Source organism: Coregonus lavaretus (genome assembly GCF_964263955.1).
Source record: "Coregonus lavaretus genome assembly, chromosome: 18".
Taxonomy (NCBI): domain Eukaryota; kingdom Metazoa; phylum Chordata; class Actinopteri; order Salmoniformes; family Salmonidae; genus Coregonus; species Coregonus lavaretus.
In genome coordinates, this window is record NC_140005.1 from 5,051,253 (window position 1) to 5,073,270 (window position 22,018).

General features: G+C 42.1%; 1 protein-coding gene across 1 annotated transcript in view; it reads left to right on the plus strand.

The window, feature by feature from the left end:
- The window catches only part of ephx2 (epoxide hydrolase 2, cytoplasmic), a 30,977-nt gene that overhangs the window by 3,281 nt on the left and 5,678 nt on the right, over nucleotides 1–22,018 (plus strand). Inside the window, exons 2-18 of the mRNA XM_084182555.1 lie at nucleotides 1,896–1,974; nucleotides 2,907–3,066; nucleotides 3,227–3,417; nucleotides 4,543–4,665; nucleotides 4,849–4,920; nucleotides 5,469–5,564; nucleotides 6,411–6,489; nucleotides 13,038–13,072; nucleotides 13,190–13,216; nucleotides 14,082–14,167; nucleotides 15,824–15,935; nucleotides 17,855–17,929; nucleotides 18,203–18,245; nucleotides 18,543–18,645; nucleotides 18,808–18,877; nucleotides 19,105–19,185; nucleotides 20,956–21,014. Coding sequence (XP_084038681.1) covers nucleotides 1,896–1,974; nucleotides 2,907–3,066; nucleotides 3,227–3,417; nucleotides 4,543–4,665; nucleotides 4,849–4,920; nucleotides 5,469–5,564; nucleotides 6,411–6,489; nucleotides 13,038–13,072; nucleotides 13,190–13,216; nucleotides 14,082–14,167; nucleotides 15,824–15,935; nucleotides 17,855–17,929; nucleotides 18,203–18,245; nucleotides 18,543–18,645; nucleotides 18,808–18,877; nucleotides 19,105–19,185; nucleotides 20,956–21,014 — 1,491 coding nt within the window. The remainder of the gene's footprint in view (nucleotides 1–1,895; nucleotides 1,975–2,906; nucleotides 3,067–3,226; nucleotides 3,418–4,542; nucleotides 4,666–4,848; nucleotides 4,921–5,468; nucleotides 5,565–6,410; nucleotides 6,490–13,037; nucleotides 13,073–13,189; nucleotides 13,217–14,081; nucleotides 14,168–15,823; nucleotides 15,936–17,854; nucleotides 17,930–18,202; nucleotides 18,246–18,542; nucleotides 18,646–18,807; nucleotides 18,878–19,104; nucleotides 19,186–20,955; nucleotides 21,015–22,018) is intronic.

Genomic DNA, 22,018 nt, shown 5'->3' on the forward strand with positions numbered 1-22,018 from the left:
GGTAGAGTGGCCAGATGGAAACCACTCCTCAGTAAAAGGCACATGACAGCCCGCTTGGAGTTTTCCAAAAGGCACGTAAAGGACTCTGAGAAACAAGATTCTCTGGTCTGATGAAACCAAAATTGAACTCTTTGGCCTGAATGCCAAGCGTCACGTCTGGAGGAAACCTGGCACCATCCCTAAGGTGAAGCATGGTGGTGGCAGCATCATGCTGTGGGGATGTTTTTCAGCGGCAGGGACCGGGAGACTAGTCAGGATCGAGGGAAAGATGAACGGAGCAAAGTACAGAGAGATCCTTGATGAAAACCTGCTCCAGAGCGCTCAGGACCTCAGATTGGGGGAAGGTTCACCTTCCAACAGGACAATGACCCTAAGCACACAGCCAAGACAACGCAGGAGTGGCTTCGGTACAAGTCTCTGAATGTCCTTGAGTGTTACCCAGCCAAAGCCCGGACTTGAACCCGATCGAACATCTCTGGAGAGAACTAAACATAGCTGTGCAGCGACGCTCCCCAACCAACCTGATAGAGCTTGAGAGGATCTGCAGAGAAGAATGGGAGAAACTCCCCAAATACAGGTGTGCCAAGCTTGTAGCTTCATACCCAAGAAGACTCAAGGCTGTAATCGCTGCCAAAGGTGTTTCAACAAAGTACTGAGTAAAGGGTCTGAATACTTATGTAAATGTAATATTTCCAGTTTTTATTTGTAATACATATGCAAAAATGTCTAAACCTGTTTTTGCTTTGTCATTACGTGGTATTGTGTGTAGCTTGATGAAAAGAAACTAACAATTTAATCCATTTTAGATTAAGGCTGTGTAACAAAATGTGGAAAAAGTCAAGGGGTCTGAATACTTTCCAAATACACTGTACTGCAATTGTTTAAGCATACAGTATGTTGCAGAACAATGATTACAATATGTTTTCAGAATATTTCCCCAAAAATTGTTTTTAAGGGCGTAAGCCACCAATGACAGCATTGACAAACCACTGACAGAGGTTCAATACAAACATTTGTAAAATATGGAAAATTATTATTTTGAAAATCCCCAATAAAAAACACAACCATTCTTTCAGCACTAATTAATCTGACGGAGTTGATGTTTTACGGAGTTGAGTGGTATACACAGTAACAATTGAGTTTTTCCTCAGTTGTTTTATGACTCAAAAACCTAATTAAATGTAACATATTTGAACCAAAATTCATATTATTTTTTAATCAGGCAGATTGAGTTGACAGTTTATGGTTGTGACCATGGGAATTCCATTATTGTTTGTTTAAATCTATCCAAAAGTAGAGAACTTTCCAGATCATGAGTGGTCTTGTTGCACTACATGTAATGAGGACATGAAGAAGGGGTCCTTATGATATAGCTGACCCTGCTCATTCCTGATTGATTTAGGATTTTAGACAAATCTGACAGAGTTGACCACATCTCTGGACACATCTTTTAGGAATCAAAGTTTTGAGATAAATATTCTTTAAAGTCACAGAGAGAAACTACATACCATAATTTTTAGATTAATATCCTTTATTGACAGTTTGTGTTATATTTTAAACACTTTTCTGGAGAGTTTGAAATTGGGATCCTTTGCTCTGGACAAGGGCATTTCCAGGCAATATTTATAGTATTTCGAAAATTGCAAAAATTAATATTTTCCCGGACAAGGATTGTCCCGCCTTTCAAGAATCCTTGAGCTAATTTCCTGCTATTCTATACATTTTGTCATGAGGCTGATTATTTTTATGTTGCAGTTTTAAAGCTAATTGCCTGTAATTCCCCCCCCAAAAAATCATAGCATATGCCGTGCTATGCCAGTGACAGACAGACAGATTGTATGTGTGGTGCGTGCAATATACTTGGTGTGTAAATGTATGGTTATGTTCTGGTTTAGTGGTTTTCTGGAGAAGTTGGTGAGAAACGAGGACAGCGCCATGCAACGCGCAGAGAGGGGTAAACTCACACTCTCTCAGGTTAGTTACACACACACACACACACACACACAGGTAGCTTACACAGACAAATAACGTCAAGTTCAAACCACTAACATGGTCAGAACTCAGTTACCAAGCTGTTAACTCCAAAAGTTCAAGATCTTGATAATTGTTTCCTCAATGACCCCTAGAACTGGTACAAACATAAATAATATAGCCTATATTATAATCCACGGAAATGTACCTTCTATTGAAATGTGCCTTCTATTGAAATGTGCCTTCTATAGAGGTCCTGGATGGCTTCCTGCCATCCAGGACCTCTATACCAGGCGGTGTCAGAGGAAGGCCCTCAAAATTGTCAAAGACTCCAGCCACCCTGGTTATAGACTGTTCTCTCTGCTACCGCACGGCAAGCGGTACCGGAGTGCCAAGTCTAGGTCCAAAAGACTTCTCAACAGCTTCTACCCCCAAGCCATAAGACTCCTGAACAGCTAATCATGGCTACCCAGACTATTTACACTGCCCCCCCCACCCCATCTTTTTATGCTGCTGCTACTCTGTTAATTATTTATGCATAGTCACTTTAACTCTACCCACATGTACATATTACTTCAACTACCTCAACTAGCCGGTGCACCCCGGCACATTGACTCTGCACCGGTACCCCCCTGTATATATATAGCCTCCCTACTGTTATTTTATTTTACTTCTGCTCTTTTTTTCTCAACACTTTTTTGTTGTTGTTTTATTTTACTTATTAAAAATAAATGCACTGTTGGTTAAGGGCTGTAAGTAAGCATTTCACTGTAATGTCTGCACCTGTTGTATTCGGCGCATGTGGCCAATAAAATTTGATTTGATTTGAAATGTTCTTTCCATGGAAATTATCGCATCACCTTGTATGACAAGTGACAAGTGATGTCAAGTCAGATTGTGTGTGTGTGTGTGTGTGTGTGTGTGTGTGTGTGTAGATGATCCCAGAGCTTGATGCAGAGTGTGTGAGTGCAGCGTCCGACCAGAAGGTCAGTCTTCCTGCTGGGTTCTCTGTTAAGAGCCTGTTGGAGGAAGTCAGAGACTCGGCCACGATCAACACACACATTCTGCAGACCGTAGCAACGCTCCGCAGACAAGGTAACACACACACACACACAAACACACACACACATCTGAAACACCGCAGACAAGGTAACACACACACACACAAACAAACACACACATCTGAAACACAGAGTCCACCCTTGTACATTCTAAGGTCACATTCCATATCGTGCCTCCTTGTGTTTCCTGTCAGGGTTATTGACAGGTGTGTTGGCCAACCAGTGGGTGGATGACGGTGGGTGTGGAGATAGCTCTGGCCGGCTCCTCTCTCTGCTGGGCAGCCATTTTGATGTGGTGCTACAGTCCTGTCGTACCGGCCTCAGGGTCCCAGAGACCGACCTGTTCACCTCCGCTCTCACACAGCTGGGAGTAACTCCTAAACAGGTTCACACACACTGGGACAAATGCACACACACACACACACACACACACACACACACACACAGACACACACACACACACACAATCTGACTTGTCATCACTTGTCACTTGTCATACAAGGTGATGCAAGAATTTCCATGGAAGGAACATGAGGTAGAGGTGACCTGTCTGTCTATAAAGGCTGTTCTGCAGATCATAGCACATATTATAACTTTATTAAAGAGTCAAATTAAATGTGTGCACATACATTATCTTATTATCTTTGATCATGTTAGCAACAACAACTGATATCAATGTCTTGGAGTCACTGCTTGGAGCTTCCATGGAAAACATGAAATCATCGAAGTTGTAGATGCTGTTACATTCCTAAAACCACCCACACCCATCCCTTCACAAAGCTCTGTCTGCACACGGCCCTAGAAACCAAATCTGACCTTCCTGTGTAGAGTCGCTCTCAGCTATTGTCTCTGACAATGACATTGCTCATCCATATATTTATATATTCTTATTCCATTCCTTTACTTAGATTTGTGTGTATTAGGTATTTGTTGTGGAACTGTTAGCTATTACTTGCTAGATGTTGCTGCGCTGTCGGAACTAGAAGCACAAACATTTCGCTACACTCGCAATAACATCTGCTAACCATGTGTATGTGACCAATACATTTGATTTTAATTAACAACAGAAAGTTATGTGTCGTAGTTCAGACTTCTTTGGTAGTTCTTAGAAACATTATCTTCCTCCTCCTCTCTCTCCCTTCCCTCTGATGCTCTGTTCTCTGTTCTCTATTTCTATTTATATTCTCTATTCTCTATTCTCTCTTCTCTCTTTCTCTCTCTCTGTCTCTCTGTCTCTGTCTCTGTCTCTCTCTCTCTCTTCTCTCTTCTCTCTTTTCTCTTCTCTCTCTCTCTCTATTCTCTCTTCTCTCTTCTCTCTTCTCTATTCTCTCTTCTCTCTTCTCTCTCCTCTCCTCTCCTCTCCTCTCCTCTCCTCTCCTCTCCTCTCCTCTCCTCTCCTCTCCTCTCCTCTCCTCTCCTCTCCTCTCCTCTCCTCTCCTCTCCTCTCCTCTCCTCTCCTATTTTCTCTCTTGTTGTAAGTGGACAACTGACCTGTCAGTCTATACTTCAGGCTCTGTGGTTGGCTGATGATGAGGAGGGGGTGGGAGCAGCAGAGGCAGTAGGTATGACAGCTGTTCTGGTGAAGAACCTGCCTGAAGCTCTGAAACAAGTAGAGACCTTCACTGGAGTACAGGTAACACACACACACCCACACACCAACATGTTGGAGCTTCTATTGTCCGTGACAATGTCTGTGAGTAGGTGACAATTATTTTGCAGTAATCAGCTGCCAAATTTGTTGTCACCGACTCGCCGATACAATCGCTAGCTGCAGTATTCCAATCTCCTGTTTTGATTTAGTATGTGTGTGTTCCAGGTGGTAACAGGGGAAAGCTACCCAGCCTCTTGCAACCCAGAAGAAGTTTCTCATGGATATGTCACCATCAAGGTGACAACCCCCCACCCCCACACACACACACAGTGCAGACAATGCTGTATGTAGAAGAAAGTGTGTACATGATGACACAGTGGTTTTGAAGCTTATTCAACCATGTTCAACCCTCTCTCTCTCTCTGTGTCTCTCTCTGTCTCTCTCTCTCTCTCTCTCTCTCTCTCTCTCTCTCTCTCTCTCTCTCTCTCTCTCTCTCTGTCTCTCTGTCTCTCTCTGTGTAATCTGAGGGAAGTATGTGTCTCTAATATGGTCATACATTTGACAGGAAGTTAGGAAATGCAGCTCAGTTTCCACCTCATTTTGTGTGCAGTGTGCACATAGCCTGTCTGCCTTCGGCTGCCTTTCTCAATAGCAAGGCTATGCTCACTGAGTCTGTACATAGTCAAAGATTTCCTTAAGTTTGGGTCAATCACAGTAGTCAGGTATTCTGCCACTGTGTACTCTCTGTTTAGGGCCAAATAGCATTCTAGTTTGCTCTGTTTTTGTAAATTCTCTCTCTTCTCCTCTCCTCTCCTCTCCGTCTCCGTCTCCGTCTCCGTCTCTAGCCCGGTGTAAAGCTGCACTTTGTGGAGATGGGGGCGGGGCCTCCAGTCATGCTGTGTCATGGCTTCCCTGAGAGCTGGTATTCCTGGAGATATCAGGTAAACACACACATACTACTCACACACACTCCCTCTCTCTCTCTCTCTCTCTCTCTCTCTCTCTCTCTCTCTGTCTCTCTCTCTCTCTCTCAATTTCAATTTAAGGGGCTTTATTGGCATGGGAAACATATGTTTACGTTGCCAAAGCAAATTAAATAGATCATAAACAAAAGGGAAATAGACAAGGGAAACATTAGTAAACATTACAGAAAGTTTTAACAGAATAAAGACATTTAAAATGTTAAATTATTTCATAATATGTAGCAATGTACAAATAGTTAAAGTACAAAAGGGAAAATAAACATAAATATGGGTTGTATTTACAATGGTGTTTGTTCTTCACTGGTTGCCCTTTTCTTGTGGCAACAGGTCACAAATCTAGCTGCTGTGATGGCACACTGGTATTTCACCCAAAATATATGGGAGTTTAACAAAATTGGATTTGTTTTCGAATTCTTTGTGGGTCTGTGTAATCTGAGGGAAATATGTGTCTCTAATATGGTCATACATTTGGCAGGAGGTTAGGAGGTGCAGCTCAGTTTCTACCTCATTTTGTGGACAATGTGCACATAGCCTGTCTTCTCTTGAGAGCCAGGTCTGCCTACGGCGGCCTTTCTCAATAGCAAGGCTATGCTCACTGAGTCTGTACAAAGTCAAAGATTTATTGAATTTTGGGTCAGTCACAGTGGTCAGGTATTCTGCCACTGTGTACTCTCTGTTTAGGGCCAAATAGCATTCTAGTTTGCTCTGTTGTTTTTGTTTTCTCATGATTTGGTTGGGTCTAATTGTGTTGCTGTCCTGGGGTTATGTGGGGTCTGTTTGTCTCTCTATATCTCTGTCTGTCAGATCCCAGCTCTAGCTGATGCAGGGTTTAGAGTGTTATCTCTGGACATGAAGGGCTATGGAGAGTCTACGGCTCCACCAGGTTAGTGTGTGTGTGTGTGTGTGTGTGTGTGTGTGTGTGTGTGTGTGTGTGTGTGTGTGTGTGTTGACATTGACCAAGTGCTGTGTGTTCACCACTTCCTTCTCATTTATATTAATTTATACCTTCCATCTTTCCAGTTACACTACATGACCAAAAGTATATGGACAGCTGCTTGTCCAACAGTTGGTCCCCCTTTTTAATGCTATATCAGACTCCACTCTTCTGGGAAGGCTTTCCATCAGATGTTGAAACATTGCTGCGGGGACTTGCTTCCATTCAGCCACAAGAGCATTAGTGAGGTCGGGCACTGATGTTAGGTGATTAGGCCCTGGCTCGCAGTCGGCATTCCAATTCATCCCAAAGGTGTTCGACGGGGTTGAGGTCAGGGCTCTGTGCAGGCCAGTCAAGTTCTTCCACACCGAACTCGACAAACCATTTCTGTATGGACCTCGCTTTGTGCACGGGGGCATTGTCATGCTGAATCAGGAAAAGGGCCTTCCCCAAACTGTTGCCACAAATTTGGAAGCACAGAATCGTCTAGAATGTAATTGTATGCTGTAGCGTTAAGATTTCCCTTCACTGGAACTAAGGGGCCCAAATCACGAAAAACAGACCCAGACCATTATTTCTCCTCCACCAGACTTTACAGTGGGCACTATGCATTGGGACAGGTAGCGTTCTCCTGGCATCCACCAAACCCAGATTCGTCCATCGGACTGCCAAATGGTGAAGCGTGATTCATCACTCCAGAGAACGCATTTTCACTGCTCCAGAGTCCAATGACAGCGAGCATTACACAACTCCAGCCGACGCTTGGCATTGCGCATGGTGATCTTAGGCTTGTGTGCAGCTGCTCGACCATGGAAACCCATTTCATGAAGCTCCTGACGAACAGTTCTTGTGCTGACATTGCTTCCAGAGGAACTCGGAAGTGAGTGTTGCAACCGAGGACAGACGACTTTTACGCACTACAGTGAGGGGAAAATAGTATTTGATCCCCTGCTGATTTTGTACGTTTGCCCACTGACAAAGATATGATCAGTCTATAATTTTAATGGTAGGTTTATTTGAACTGTGAGAGACAGAATAATAATAAAAAAATCCAGAGCCACTTCTTTGTTGCCTTGGCCGTGTGTTTTGGGTCATTGTCATGCTGGAATACCCATCCACGACCCATTTTCAATGCCCTGGCTGAGGGAAGGAGGTTCTCACCCAAGAATTGACCGTACATGGCCCCGTCCATCGTCCCTGTGATGCAGTGAAGTTGTCCTGTCCCCTTAGCAGATAACACCCCCAAAGCATAATGTTTCCACCTCCATGTTTGACGGTGTGGATGGTGTTCTTGGGGTCATAGGCAGCATTCCTCCTCCTCCAAACACGGCGAGTTGAGTTGATGCCAAAGAGCTCGATTTTGGTCTCATCTGATCACAACACTTTCACCCAGTTCTCCTCTGAATCATTCAGATGTTCATTAGCAAACTTCAGACGGCCCTGTATATGTGCTTTCTTGAGCAGGGAGACCTTGCGGGCGCTGCAGGATTTCAGTCCTTCACGGCGTAGTGTGTTACCAATTGTTTTCTTGGTGACTATGGTCCCAGCTGCCTTGAGATCATTGACAAGATCCTCCCGTGTAGTTCTGGGCTGATTCCTCACCGTTCTTATGATCATTGCAGCTCCACGAGGTGAGATCTTGCATGGAGCCCCAGGCCGAGGGAGATTGACAGTTCTTTTGTGTTTCTTCCATTTGCTAATAATCGCACCAACTGTTGTCACCTTCTCACCTAGCTGCTTGGCGATGGTCTTGTAGCCCATTCCAGCCTTGTGTAGGTCTACAATCATGTCCCTGACATCCTTGGAGAGCTCTTTGGTCTTGGCTGTGTTTGGAATCTGATTGATTGATTGCTTCTGTGGACAGGTGTCTTTTATACAGGTAACAAACTGAGATTAGGAGCACTCCTTTTAAGAGTGTGCTCCTAATCTCAGGTCGTTACCTGTATAAAAGACACCTGGGAGCCAGAAATCTTTCTGATTGAGAGGGGGTCAAATACTTATTTCCCTCATTAAAATGCAAATCAATTTATAACATTTTTGACATGCATTTTTCTGGATTTTGTTGTTGTTATTCTGTCTCTCACTGTTCAAATAAATCTACCATTAAAATGATAGACTGATAATTTCTTTGTCAGTGGCCAAACGTACAAAATCAGCAGGGGATCAAATACTTTTTTCCCTCACTGTATGTGCTTCAGCACTCGGCAGTCCCGTTCTGTGAGCTTGTGTTGTCCACATACTGTTGGCCATGTAGTGTATGTGACTGAAGACATGTACACATTAGAGATTACAGTTATGTGACTGAAAACGTGTACACATTAGAAATTACAGTTATGTGACTGAAGACATGGACACATTAGAGATTACAGTTATGTGACTGAAAACGTGTACACATTAGAGATTACAGTTATGTGACTGAAGACATGGACACATTAGAGATTACAGTTATGTGACTGTAGACGTGCACATTAGCGATTACAGTTATGTGACTGAAGACATGGACACATTAGAGATTACAGTTATGTGACTGAAGACGTGAACACATTAGAGATTATAGTTATGTGACTGAAGACGTGAACACATTAGACATTATAGTTATGTGATTGAAGACATGTACACATTAGAGATTACAGTTATGTGACTGAAGACGTGTACACATTAGAGATTACAGTTATGTGACTGTAGACGTGCACATTAGAGATTACAGTTATGTGACTGAAGACATGTGCACATTAGAGATTACAGTTATGTGACTGAAGACATGGACACATTAGAGATTACAGTTATGTAACTGAAGACGTGTACACATTAGAGATTACAGTTATGTGACTGAAGACATGGACACATTAGAGATTACAGTTATGTGACTGAAGATGTGTACACATTAGAGATTACAGTTATGTGACTGAGGACGTGCACACATTAGATATTACAGTTATGTGACTGAAGATGTGAACACATTAGAGATTATAGTTATGTGACTGAAGACATGTACACATTAGAGATTACAGTTATGTGACTGAAGACATGTACACATTATAGATTACAGTTATGTGACTGAAGACATGTACACATTATAGATTACAGTTATGACACTGAAGAAGTGTACACATTATAGATTACTGTTATGTGACTGAAGACATGTACACATTAGAGATTACAGTTATGTGACTGAAAATTTGTACACATTAGAGATTACAGTTATGTGACTGAAGACATGGACACATTCGAGATTACAGTTATGTGACTGTAGACGTGCACATTAGAGATTACAGTTATGTGACTGAAGACATGGACACATTAGAGATTACAGTTATGACACTGAAGACGTGTACACATTATAGATTACAGTTATGTGACTGAAGACGTGTACACATTAGAGATTACAGTTATGTGACTGTAGACGTGCACATTAGCGATTACAGTTATGTGACTGAATACATGTACACATTAGAGATTACAGTTATGTGACTGAAAACGTGTACACATTAGAGATTACAGTTATGTGACTGAAGACATGTACACATTAGAGATTACAGTTATGTGACTGAAGACGTGTACACATTAGAGATTACAGTTATGTGACTGTAGATGTGCACATTAGAGATTACAGTTATGTGACTGAAGACGTGTGCACATTAGAGATTACAGTTATGTGACTGAAGACATGGACACATTAGAGATTACAGTTATGTAACTGAAGACGTGTACACATTAGAGATTACAGTTATGTGACTGAAGACATGTACACATTATAGATTACAGTTATGTAACTGAAGACGTGTACACATTAGAGATTACAGTTATGTGACTGAAGACGTGTACACATTATAGATTACAGTTATGTGACTGAAGACGTGTACACATTAGAGATTACAGTTATGTGACTGAAGACATGTACACATTATAGATTACAGTTATGTGACTGTAGACATGTGCACATTAGAGATTACAGTTATGTGACTGAAGACGTGTAAACATTAGAGATTACAGTTATGTGACTGAAGACGTGTACACATTATAGATTACAGTTATGTGACTGTAGACATGTGCACATTAGAGATTTCAGTTATGTGACTGATGACGTGTACGCGTTAGAGATTACAGTTATGTGACTGAAGACGTGTATACGTTAGAGTTTAGAGTTATGTGACTGTAGACATGTACACGTTAGAGATTACAGTTATGTGACTGAAAACATGTACACGTTAGAGATTACAGTTATCTGACTGAAGACATGGACACATTAGAGATTACAGTTATGTGACTGAAGACATGGACACATTAGAGATTACTGTTATGTGACTTAAGACATGGACACATTAGAGATTAAAGTTATGTGACTGAAGACATGGACACATTAAAGATTACAGTTATGTGACTGAAGACATGGACACATTAGAGATTACAGTTATGTGACTGAAGACATGTACACATTAGAGATTACAGTTATATGACTGTAGACATGTGCACATTAGAGATTTCAGTTATGTGACTGATGACGTGTACACGTTAGAGATTACAGTTATGTGACTGAAGACGTGGACACGTTAGAGATTACAGTTATGTGACTGAAGACGTGTACACGTTAGAGTTTAGAGTTATGTGACTGTAGACATGTACACGTTAGCGATTACAGTTATGTGACTGAAAACATGTACACATTAGAGATTACAGTTATGTGACTGAAGACATGGACACATTAGAGATTACAGTTATGTTACTGAAGACATGGACACATTAGAGATTACAGTTATGTGACTGAAGACATGGACACATTAGAGATTAAAGTTATGTGACTGAAGACATGGACACATTAGAGATTACAGTTATGTGACTGAAGACATTGACACATTAGAGATTACAGTTATGTGACTGAAGACATGGACACATTAGAGATTACAGTTGTGTGACTGAAGACATGGACTCATTAGAGATTAAAGTTATGTGACTGAAGACATGGACACATTAGAGATTACAGTTATGTGACTGAAGACGTGTACACATTAGAGATTACAGTTATATGACTGTAGACGTGTACACATTAGAGATTACAGTTATGTGACTGAAGACATGGACACATTAGAGATTACAGTTATGTGACTGAAGACATGGACACATTAGAGATTACAGTTATGTGACTGAAGACATGGACACATTAGAGATTACAGTTATGTGACTGATGACGTGTACACGTTAGAGATTACAGTTATGTGACTGAAGACGTGTACACGTTAGAGTTTAGAGTTATGTGACTGTAGACATGTACACGTTAGAGATTACAGTTATGTGACTGAAAACATGTACACGTTAGAGATTACAGTTATGTGACTGAAGACATGGACACATTAGAGATTACAGTTATGTGACGGAAGACATGGACACATTAGAGATTAAAGTTATGTGACTGAAGACATGGACACATTAGAGATTACAGTTATGTGACTGAAGACGTGTACACATTAGAGATTACAGTTATATGACTGTAGACGTGTACACATTAGAGATTACAGTTATTTGACTGAAGACATGGACACATTAGAGATTACAGTTATGTGACTGAAGACATGGACACATTAGAGATTACAGTTATGTGACTGAAGACATGGACACATTAGAGATTATAGTTATGTTACTGAAGACATGGACACATTAGAGATTACAGTTATGTGACTGAAGACATGGACACATTAGAGATTACAGTTATGTGACTGAAGACATGGACACATTAGAGATTACAGTTATGTGACTGAAGACGTGGACACATTAGAGATTACAGTTATGTGACTGAAGACATGGACACATTAGAGATTACAGTTATGTGACTGAAGACATGGACACATTAGAGATTACAGTTATGTGACTGAAGACATGGACACATTAGAGATTACAGTTATGTGACTGAAGACATGGACACATTAGAGATTACAGTTATGTGACTGAAGACATGGACACATTAGAGATTACAGTTATGTGACTGAAGACATGGACACATTAGAGATTATAGTTATGTTACTGAAGACATGGACACATTAGAGATTACAGTTATGTGACTGAAGACATGGACACATTAGAGATTACAGTTATGTGACTGAAGACATGGACACATTAGAGATTACAGTTATGTGACTGAAGACGTGGACACATTAGAGATTACAGTTATGTGACTGAAGACATGGACACATTAGAGATTACAGTTATGTGACTGAAGACATGGACACATTAGAGATTACAGTTATGTGACTGAAGACATGGACACATTAGAGATTACAGTTATGTGATTGTAGACATGGACACATTAGAGATTACAGTTATGTGACTGAAGACACATCTTGTTCTCTGCAGTTTCAAGGTTTCCCATGTCTCCCTGTATCTTTATACAACATAATAACACCATCTTCATTACAGACCAGATTGATTTATTAACATTTCAGTAACACTCTCTCTCTCTCTCGCTTTCACCCTCTCGCTTTCGCTCTCTCTCTCTCTCTCTACAGATATAGAGGGGTACTCACAGGAACAGATCTGCCAGGTAAGGGGCGTGCACACACACAGACACACACAGACACACACACACACACACACACACAACATATTATCTTGCTCCTTGATGTGATTGTAATGGTTTGCTGTATGTTCTTATCTCTAGGATCTTGTGACGTTCATGGATAAAATGGTGAGTCCTGGTCTGTAGCTCTGGTCCTGGTCTGTAGCTCTGGTCTGTAGCTCTGGTCTGTAGCTCTGGTCCTGATCTGTAGCTCTGGTATGTAGCTCTGGTCCTGGTCTGTAGCTCTGGTCCTGATCTGTAGCTCTGGTCCTGGTCTGTAGCTCTGGTCTGTAGCTCTGGTCCTGGTCTGTAGCTCTGGTCTGTAGCTCTGGTCCTGGTCTGTAGCTCTGGTGCTGGTCTGTAGCTCTGGTCCTGGTCTGTAGCTCTGGTCTGTAGCTCTGGTCCTGGTCTGTAGCTCTGGTCTGTAGCTCTGGTCCTGGTCTGTAGCTCTGGTCCTGGTCTGTAGCTCTGGTCCTGGTCTGAACATCTGCTACTCTAGCTCTGGTCCTAATCTAATAATCAGCCCTGTGTGTTAAGCTATCAGGGAGAAGGATTAGGCATTACAAAGGCGGGCTGATGCTACAGGAAGAGTTGAACATTTCCTTTAACACCCCCCTCTCTCTCTCTCTCTCTCTCTCTCTCTCTTTCTCCCTCTCTCTCTCTCTGTCTCTCTCTCTCTCTCTGTCTCTGTCTCTGTCTCTGTCTCTGTCTCTCTCTGTCTCTGTCTCTATCTCTCTCTCTCTCTCTGTCTCTCTCTGTCTCTCTCTGTCTCTGTCTCTCTCTATCTCTCTCTGTCTCTCTCTCTCTGTGTCTCGGTGTCTCCGTCTCTCTCTCTCTCCCTGTCTCTCTGTCTCTGTGTCTCTGTCTCTCTCTCTCTCTCTCTCTCTCTCTCTCTCTCTCTCTCTCTCTCTCTCTCTCTCTCTCTCTCTCTCTCACTGTCTCTCTCACTGTCTCTTCCTCTGTCTCTCTCTTTCTAAATCTCTGTCTCTCTCAGGGTATTCCCCAGGTGACTCTGGTTGGTCATGATTGGGGTGGATCTGTGGTCTGGAACATGGCACAGTGTCATCCAGAGAGAGTCAGGTACAGACCAACATACGGTGCCTTCTGAAAGTTTTCAGACCCCTTCACTTTTTACACATTTTGTTACGTTACAACCTTATTCTAAAATTGATTAAATTGTATTTTTTCCTCGTCAATCTACACTCAATACCCCATAATGACAAAGTGAAAACAGGTTTTTAGACATTTTTGCAAATCTATTAAAAATAACAAACTGAAATATGACATTTACATAAGTTTTCAGTCCCTTTACTCAGTACTTTGTTGAAGCACATCTGGCAGCGATTACAGCCTCAAGTCTTCTTGGGTATGATGCTACAAGCTTGGCACACCTGTATTTGGGGAGTTTGTCCCGTTCTTCTCTGCAGATCCTCTCAAGCTCTGTCAGGTTGGTTGGGGAGCGTCGCTGCACAGCTATTTTCAGGTCTCTCCAGAGATGTTCGATCGGATTCAAGTCCGGGCTCTTGCTGGGCTACTCAAGGACATTCAGAGACTTGTCCCGAAGCCACTCTTGCGTTGTCTTGGCTGTGTGCTTAGGGTCGTTGTCCTGTTGGAAGGTGAACCTTCGCCCCAGTCTGAGGTCCTGAGTGCTCTGGAGCAGGTTTTCATCAAGGATCTCTCTGTACTTTGCTCCGTTCATCTTTCCCTTGATCCTGACTAGTCTCCCAGTCCCTGCCGCTGAAAAACATCCCCACCACATGATTCTGCCACCACTATACATCACCGTAGGGATGGTGGCAGGTTTCCTCCAGACGTGACGCTTGACATTCAGGCCAAAGAGTTCAATCTTGGTTCCATCAGACCAGATCATCTTTTTTCTCATGGTCTGAGAGTCCTTTAGGTGCCTTTTGGCAAACTCCAAGCGGGCTGTCATGTGCCTTTTACTGAGGAGTGGCTTCCATCTGGCCACTCTACCATAAAAGCCTGATTGGTGGAGTGCTGCAGAGATGGTTGTCCTTCTGGAAGGTTCTCCCATCTCCACAGAGGAACTCTGGAGGTCTGTCAGTGTAACCATCAGGTTTTTGGTCACCTCCCTGACCTTGGCCATTCTCCCCCGATTGCTCAGTTTGGTCAGGCGGCCAGCTCTAGAAAGAGAATTGGTGGTTCCAAACTTCTTCCATTTAAGAATGATGGAGGCCACTGTGTTCTTGGGGACCCTCAATGCTGCAGAAATGTTTTGGTACCCTTCCCCAGATCTGTGCCTCAACACAATCCTGTCTCGGCGCTCTACGGACAATTCCTTCGACCTCTTGGCTTGGTTTTTGCTCTGACATGCACTGTCAACTGTGGGACCTTATATAGACAGGTGTGTGCCTTTCCAAATCATGTCCAATCAATTGAATTTACCACAGGTGGACTCCAATCAAGTTGTAGAAACATCTCAAGGATGATCAATGGAAACAGGATGCATAGTAGTCTAATAGTAAAGGGTCTGAATACTTATGTAAATAAGGTATTTTTTGTTTTTAAATTTTAAATAAATGTGCAAACATTTGTCATTATGGGGTATTGTGTGTAGATCGATGAGGAACAAACATTTATTTAATCAATTTTAGAATAAGGCTGTAATGTAACAAAATGTGAAAAAAGGGAAGGGGGTCTGAATACTTTCCAGATGCACTGTACACACACAAGTTAATTTAAGGAATTAAACCCTTATTGTGTGTGTTTGTGCAGAGCGGTAGCTTCTCTGAACACCCCTCTGTTCCCTGTGGACCCCTCCAAGGATCCAATGGAGTTCATGAAGACTGTGCCCATCTTTGACTACCAACTCTACTTCCAGAAACCCGTAAGAGAGAGAGAGAGTGTGTGTGTGTGTGTGTGTGTGTGTGTGTGTGAGAGAGAGAGAGAGAGAGAGAGAGAGAGAGAGAGAGAGAGAGAGAGAGAGAGAGAGAGAGAGAGAGAGAGAGAGAGAGAGAGAGAGAGAGAGAGAGAGAGAGAGAGAGAGAGAGAGAGAGAGAGAGAGAGAGAGAGAGAGAGAGAGAGTGTGACCAGCACATCTCAAGTTTTTGATAACTGATTGCTTGGGGGCGATTAATCAATGCCGCCTCAGACTGTCCCTTGTAGTTAGCTGTAGTCATGTTTGTAATAGGCATAGAAAGTTAATACGCATGCTTGCGTCTCACATTATGAAATATAAACAAAACTAGCTATTAAAATAGCGTAGCAGCAATTGCTAACCAACTGTAAAAAAAAAAATTGCTGGCTAGCTAATTATCTTGGCTAACTATGAGGTGAAAAAATTAACTTATCTACTGTTAATTGACCTCCCTAAATCGTTTTACTAGCAAGCACGGCAGTGTCTCCAAAGCAGCAAAGTGTCTCCATCAATATTTACTTTTTGACATTCTACAACATCTCCATTTTCCAAGCGTATTGTTGTTTGACATTAGAAATTAAATGCAAACATTCCTTATATAACTCATCTACAGGATGTACTGTAGGAGAGACCTTTCCTTATGTAACTCATCTACAGGATGTACTGTAGGAGAGACCTTTCCTTATGGAACTCATCTACAGGATGTACTGTAGGAGAGACCTTTCCTTATGTAACTCATCTACAGGATGTACTGTAGGAGAGACCTTTCCTTATGTAACTCATCTACAGGATGTACTGTAGGAGAGACCTTTCCTTATGTAACTCATCTACAGGATGTACTGTAGGAGAGACCTTTCCTTATGTAACTCATCTACAGGATGTACTGTAGGAGAGACCTTTCCTTATATAACTCATCTACAGGATGTACTGTAGGAGAGACCTTTCCTTATGTAACTCATCTACAGGATGTACTGTAGGAGAGACCTTTCCTTATATAACTAATCTACAGGATGTACTGTAGGAGAGACCTTTCCTTATGTAAATCATCTACAGGATGTACTGTAGGAGAGACCTTTCCTTATGTAACTCATCTACAGGATGTACTGTAGGAGAGACCTTTCCTTATGTAACTCATCTACAGGATGTACTGTAGGAGAGACCTTTCCTTATGGAACTCATCTACAGGATGTACTGTAGGAGAGACCTTTCCTTATGTAACTCATCTACAGGATGTACTGTAGGAGAGACCTTTCCTTATGTAACTCATCTACAGGATGTACTGTAGGAGAGACCTTTCCTTATGTAACTCATCTACAGGATGTACTGTAGGAGAGACCTTTCCTTATGTAACTCATCTACAAGATGTACTGTAGGAGAGACCTTTCCTTATATAACTCATCTACAGGATGTACTGTAGGAGAGACCTTTCCTTATGTAACTCATCTACAGGATGTACTGTAGGAGAGACCTTTCCTTATGTAACTCATCTACAGGATGTACTGTAGGAGAGACCTTTCCTTATGTAACTCATCTACAGGATGTACTGTAGGAGAGACCTTTCCTTATGGAACTCATCTACAGGATGTACTGTAGGAGAGACCTTTCCTTATGTAACTCATCTACAGGATGTACTGTAGGAGAGACCTTTCCTTATGTAACTCATCTACAGGATGTACTGTAGGAGAGACCTTTCCTTATGTAACTCATCTACAGGATGTACTGTAGGAGAGACCTTTCCTTATGTAACTCATCTACAGGATGTACTGTAGGAGAGACCTTTCCTTATGTAACTCATCTACAGGATGTACTGTAGGAGAGACCTTTCCTTATATAACTCATCTACAGGATGTACTGTAGGAGAGACCTTTCCTTATGTAACTCATCTACAGGGTGTAGGAGAGGCTGAGCTGGAGAAAGACCTGGCAAGGACCTTCAAGATCTTCTTCTATGGCAGTGGAGATAAGGTGACACACACACACACACACACAGACAGACAGACAGACAGACAGACAGACAGACAGACAGACAGACACAGACAGACAGACACAGACAGACACTTAAGGAAATGTATCTCTGTTGGTAGAGCATGGCGTTTGCAACGCCAGGGTTGTGGGTTTGATTCCCACGGGGGGCCAGTATTAAAAAATAATGTATGCACTCACTAACTGTAAGTCGCTCTGGATAAGAGCGTCTGCTAAATGACTAAAATGTAAATGTAAAAATGTGTTGTTCTCCAGGATAATGTTCCTACTATCAACACTGCTGGAGTTTGTGCCAGAGGTGAGTCAGACAGGAAGTCAAAGTAACATTCTGGTTGGAGGGTTGGGACTGAAGGGTTGACCTATGGGGTTCCATGTGCTAAACTAACATTCTGGTTGGAAGATAAGGACTGGATTGACAAATTTGTACTGTGAATCTTGTGCTACAAAGTACATTACTGCATTTAATCTTCACACTGCAGACTACACAGCACTTGTGTGTGTGTGTGTGTGTGTGTGTGTGTGTGTGTGTGTGTGTGTGTGTGTGTGTGTGTGTGTGTGTGTGTGTGTGTGTGTGCGTGTGCGTGTGTGTGTGTAGGTGGTCTGTTTGTAGGACTACCAGAGGAGATACCCAGGAGTTCTATCCTCAGTGAGACTGCTCTGCAGTTCTACATCACTCAGTTCAAAGACAAGGGATTCAGGTACACACACACACACACACACACACACACACACACACACACACACACACACTGTCAACGAAGAGAGAGGGAGGAGGATGGATAAGGAAGAGGAGGAGGAGGATGAGGAGGAGGAAGATGAGAAGGAGGAGAAGTGAGTGACAGAGTGTTGTGTTTTTCCAGAGGGCCGTTGAACTGGTACCGTAATGTTGTGAGCAACTGGAAATGGCTATGCTCCCGACCCAGGGCTAAGGTAGGGGTGTGTTTGTATGTATTTGTGTGTTTGTGTGTGTTTGTGTGTTTGTGTGTATTTGTGTGTTTGTGTGTGTGTTATATGTTGACACAGTTCTATGTTGATGAATTACGCTGTTCTCCTGTGTGTGTGTGTGTGTGTGTGTGTGTGTGTGTGTGTGTGTGTGTGTGTGTGTGTGTGTGTGTGTGTGTGTGTGTGTGTGTGTGTGTGTGTGTGTGTGTGTGTAGCTCTTGATGCCAGCTCTCATGGTGACCGCTGGTAAAGATCCTGTTCTGCTGCCTGTCTTCTCCAAGGGAATGGAAAACATGGTGAGACCACACACACGCACACACACAGACTGACACACACAGACTGACACACACACAGACTGACACGCACAGACTGACACACGCACAGACTGACACACGCACAGACTGACACGCACAGACTGACACGCACAGACTGGCACACACAGACTGACACACACAGACTGACACACACAGACTGACACGCACAGACTGACACACGCACAGACTGACACACGCACAGACTGACACACGCACAGACTGACACACGCACAGACTGGCACACACAGACTGACACACGCACAGACTATTCATCTTCTATTTTCTTCCCTTTGATATTTGAACACTGCATTTTTGAGAAAGAGATCATAAGTAAGGATAATATAAGTAAGGAGATTATAAGTAAGGAGCTCATAAGTAAGGAGCTCATAAGTAAGGAGCTCATAAGTAAGGAGCTCATAAGTAAGGAGCTCATAAGTAAGGAGCTCATAAGTAAGGAGAATATAAGTAAGGAGCTCATAAGTAAGGAGCTCATAAGTAAGGAGATTATTAGTAAGGAGATTATAAGTAAGGAGAATATAAGTAAGGAGCTCATAAGTAAGGAGCTCATAAGTAAGGAGAATATAAGTAAGGAGATTATAAGTAAGGAGCTCATAAGTAAGGAGAATATAAGTAAGGAGCTCATAAGTAAGGAGCTCATAAGTAAGGAGAATATAAGTAAGGAGATTATAAGTAAGGATAATATAAGTAAGGAGCTCATAAGTAAGGAGCTCATAAGTAAGGAGAATATAAGTAAGGAGATTATAAGTAAGGAGCTCATAAGTAAGGAGCTCATAAGTAAGGAGATGATAAGTAAGGAGATTAGAAGTAAGGAGAATATAAGTAAGGAGCTCATAAGTAAGGAGAATATAAGTAAGGAGATTATAAGTAAGGAGCTCATAAGTAAGGAGCTCATAAGTAAGGAGCTCATAAGTAAGGAGATTATTAGTAAGGGGATTATAAGTAAGGAGAATATAAGTAAGGAGCTCATAAGTAAGGAGCTCATAAGTAAGGAGAATATAAGTAAGGAGATTATAAGTAAGGAGCTCATAAGTAAGGAGAATATAAGTAAGGAGCTCATAAGTAAGGAGCTCATAAGTAAGGAGATTATTAGTAAGGAGATTATAAGTAAGGAGAATATAAGTAAGGAGCTCATAAGTAAGGAGCTCATAAGTAAGGAGAATATAAATAAGGAGATTATAAGTAAGGAGCTCATAAGTAAGGAGAATATAAGTAAGGAGATTATAAGTAAGGAGCTCATAAGTAAGGAGCTCATAAGTAAGGAGAATATAAGTAAGGAGATTATAAGTAAGGAGCTCATAAGTAAGGAGCTCATAAGTAAGCAGCTCATAAGTAAGGAGTTTATAATTAAGGAGATTATAAGTAAGGAGCTCATACGTAAGGAGCTCATAAGTAAGGAGCTCATAAGTAAGGAGAATACAACTAAGGAGAATATAAGTAAGGAGCTCATAAGTAAGGAGCTCATAATTAAGGAGCTCATAAGTAAGGAGCTCATAAGTAAGGAGAATATAAGTAAGGAGCTCATAAGTAAGGAGGTCTTTGATGAACTGTTTTACACCTGTTTTATCCTGTGAACATGAGAAATAAACTTTGATTTGACACACGCATATTCACACACACACACATACAGACAGACTGACTGACACACACATGCACGCATACACACACACACACTGTAAGCAGACACATTTTTGTGTGTTATAAATGTGAATGTGTCACGTCTGTGTGTGTCAGATCCCCAACCTAACCAGAGGACACATCGAGGAGTGTGGACACTGGACCCAGACGGAGAGGTGGGCCCCAATCTGTGTGTGTGTGCGTGTGTGTTTGTCCTTGCCCTTGTGTGTGTGTGTCTGTGTGTGTGTGTGTGTGTGTGTGTGTGTTTGTGTTTGTGTGTGTGTGTGTGTGTGTGTGTGTGTGTGTGAGGGAGTTCACAGTGTCAACCTTTTAACGAATCTGTCCTTGTTGACCTCAGTAACCCCACCCCCTCCACACACACAAACACTAGTGCTGAGTGATTGGTTAATAAACAACTAATTGATCCACGTCGGTTCAATTACTTGAATTACATTTACAGTGTCTTCAGAAAGTATTCATACCCCTTTGACTTATTCCACATTTTGTCGTGTTACAGCCTGAATTCAAAATGGATTCAATGTTTTTTTATCTCACCCATCTACACACAATACCCCATAATGACAAAGTCAAAACATGTTTTTAGAAATGTTAGCAAATTTATTGAACATGAAATTCAGAAATATCTAATTTACATAAGTATTCACACCCCTGAGTCAATACTTTGTAGAAGCACCTTTGGCAGCGATTACAGCTTTGAGTCGTCTTGGGTATGTCTGAATCAGCTTTGCACGTCTGGATTTTGAGATTTTATCCCAAGCTCTGTTAAGTTAGATGGGGAGCAATGGTGAACTGCAATCTTCAAGTCTTTCCACATATTTTCAACGGGATTCAATTCTTCACTCAAGGACTTTCACATTCTTGTTCTGATGCGTTGCTTTTGGCTGCTTGGAGTCATTGTCCTGTTGGAATGTAAACTGTCATCAAGGATGTGCCTGTATTTGGCTCCATTCATTGTTCCCTCTATCCTTACCACTCTCCCAGTCCCTGCCGCTGAAAAGCATCCCCATAGCATGATGCTGCCACCACCTTGCTTCACGGTAGGGATAGTGTTAGACGGGTGATGAGCTGTGTCTGGTTTTCTCCAGGCCAAAGTGTTACATTTTTGTCTCATCAGACCACAGAGCCTTATGATCTCAGAGTCTTTCAGGTGCCTTTTTGC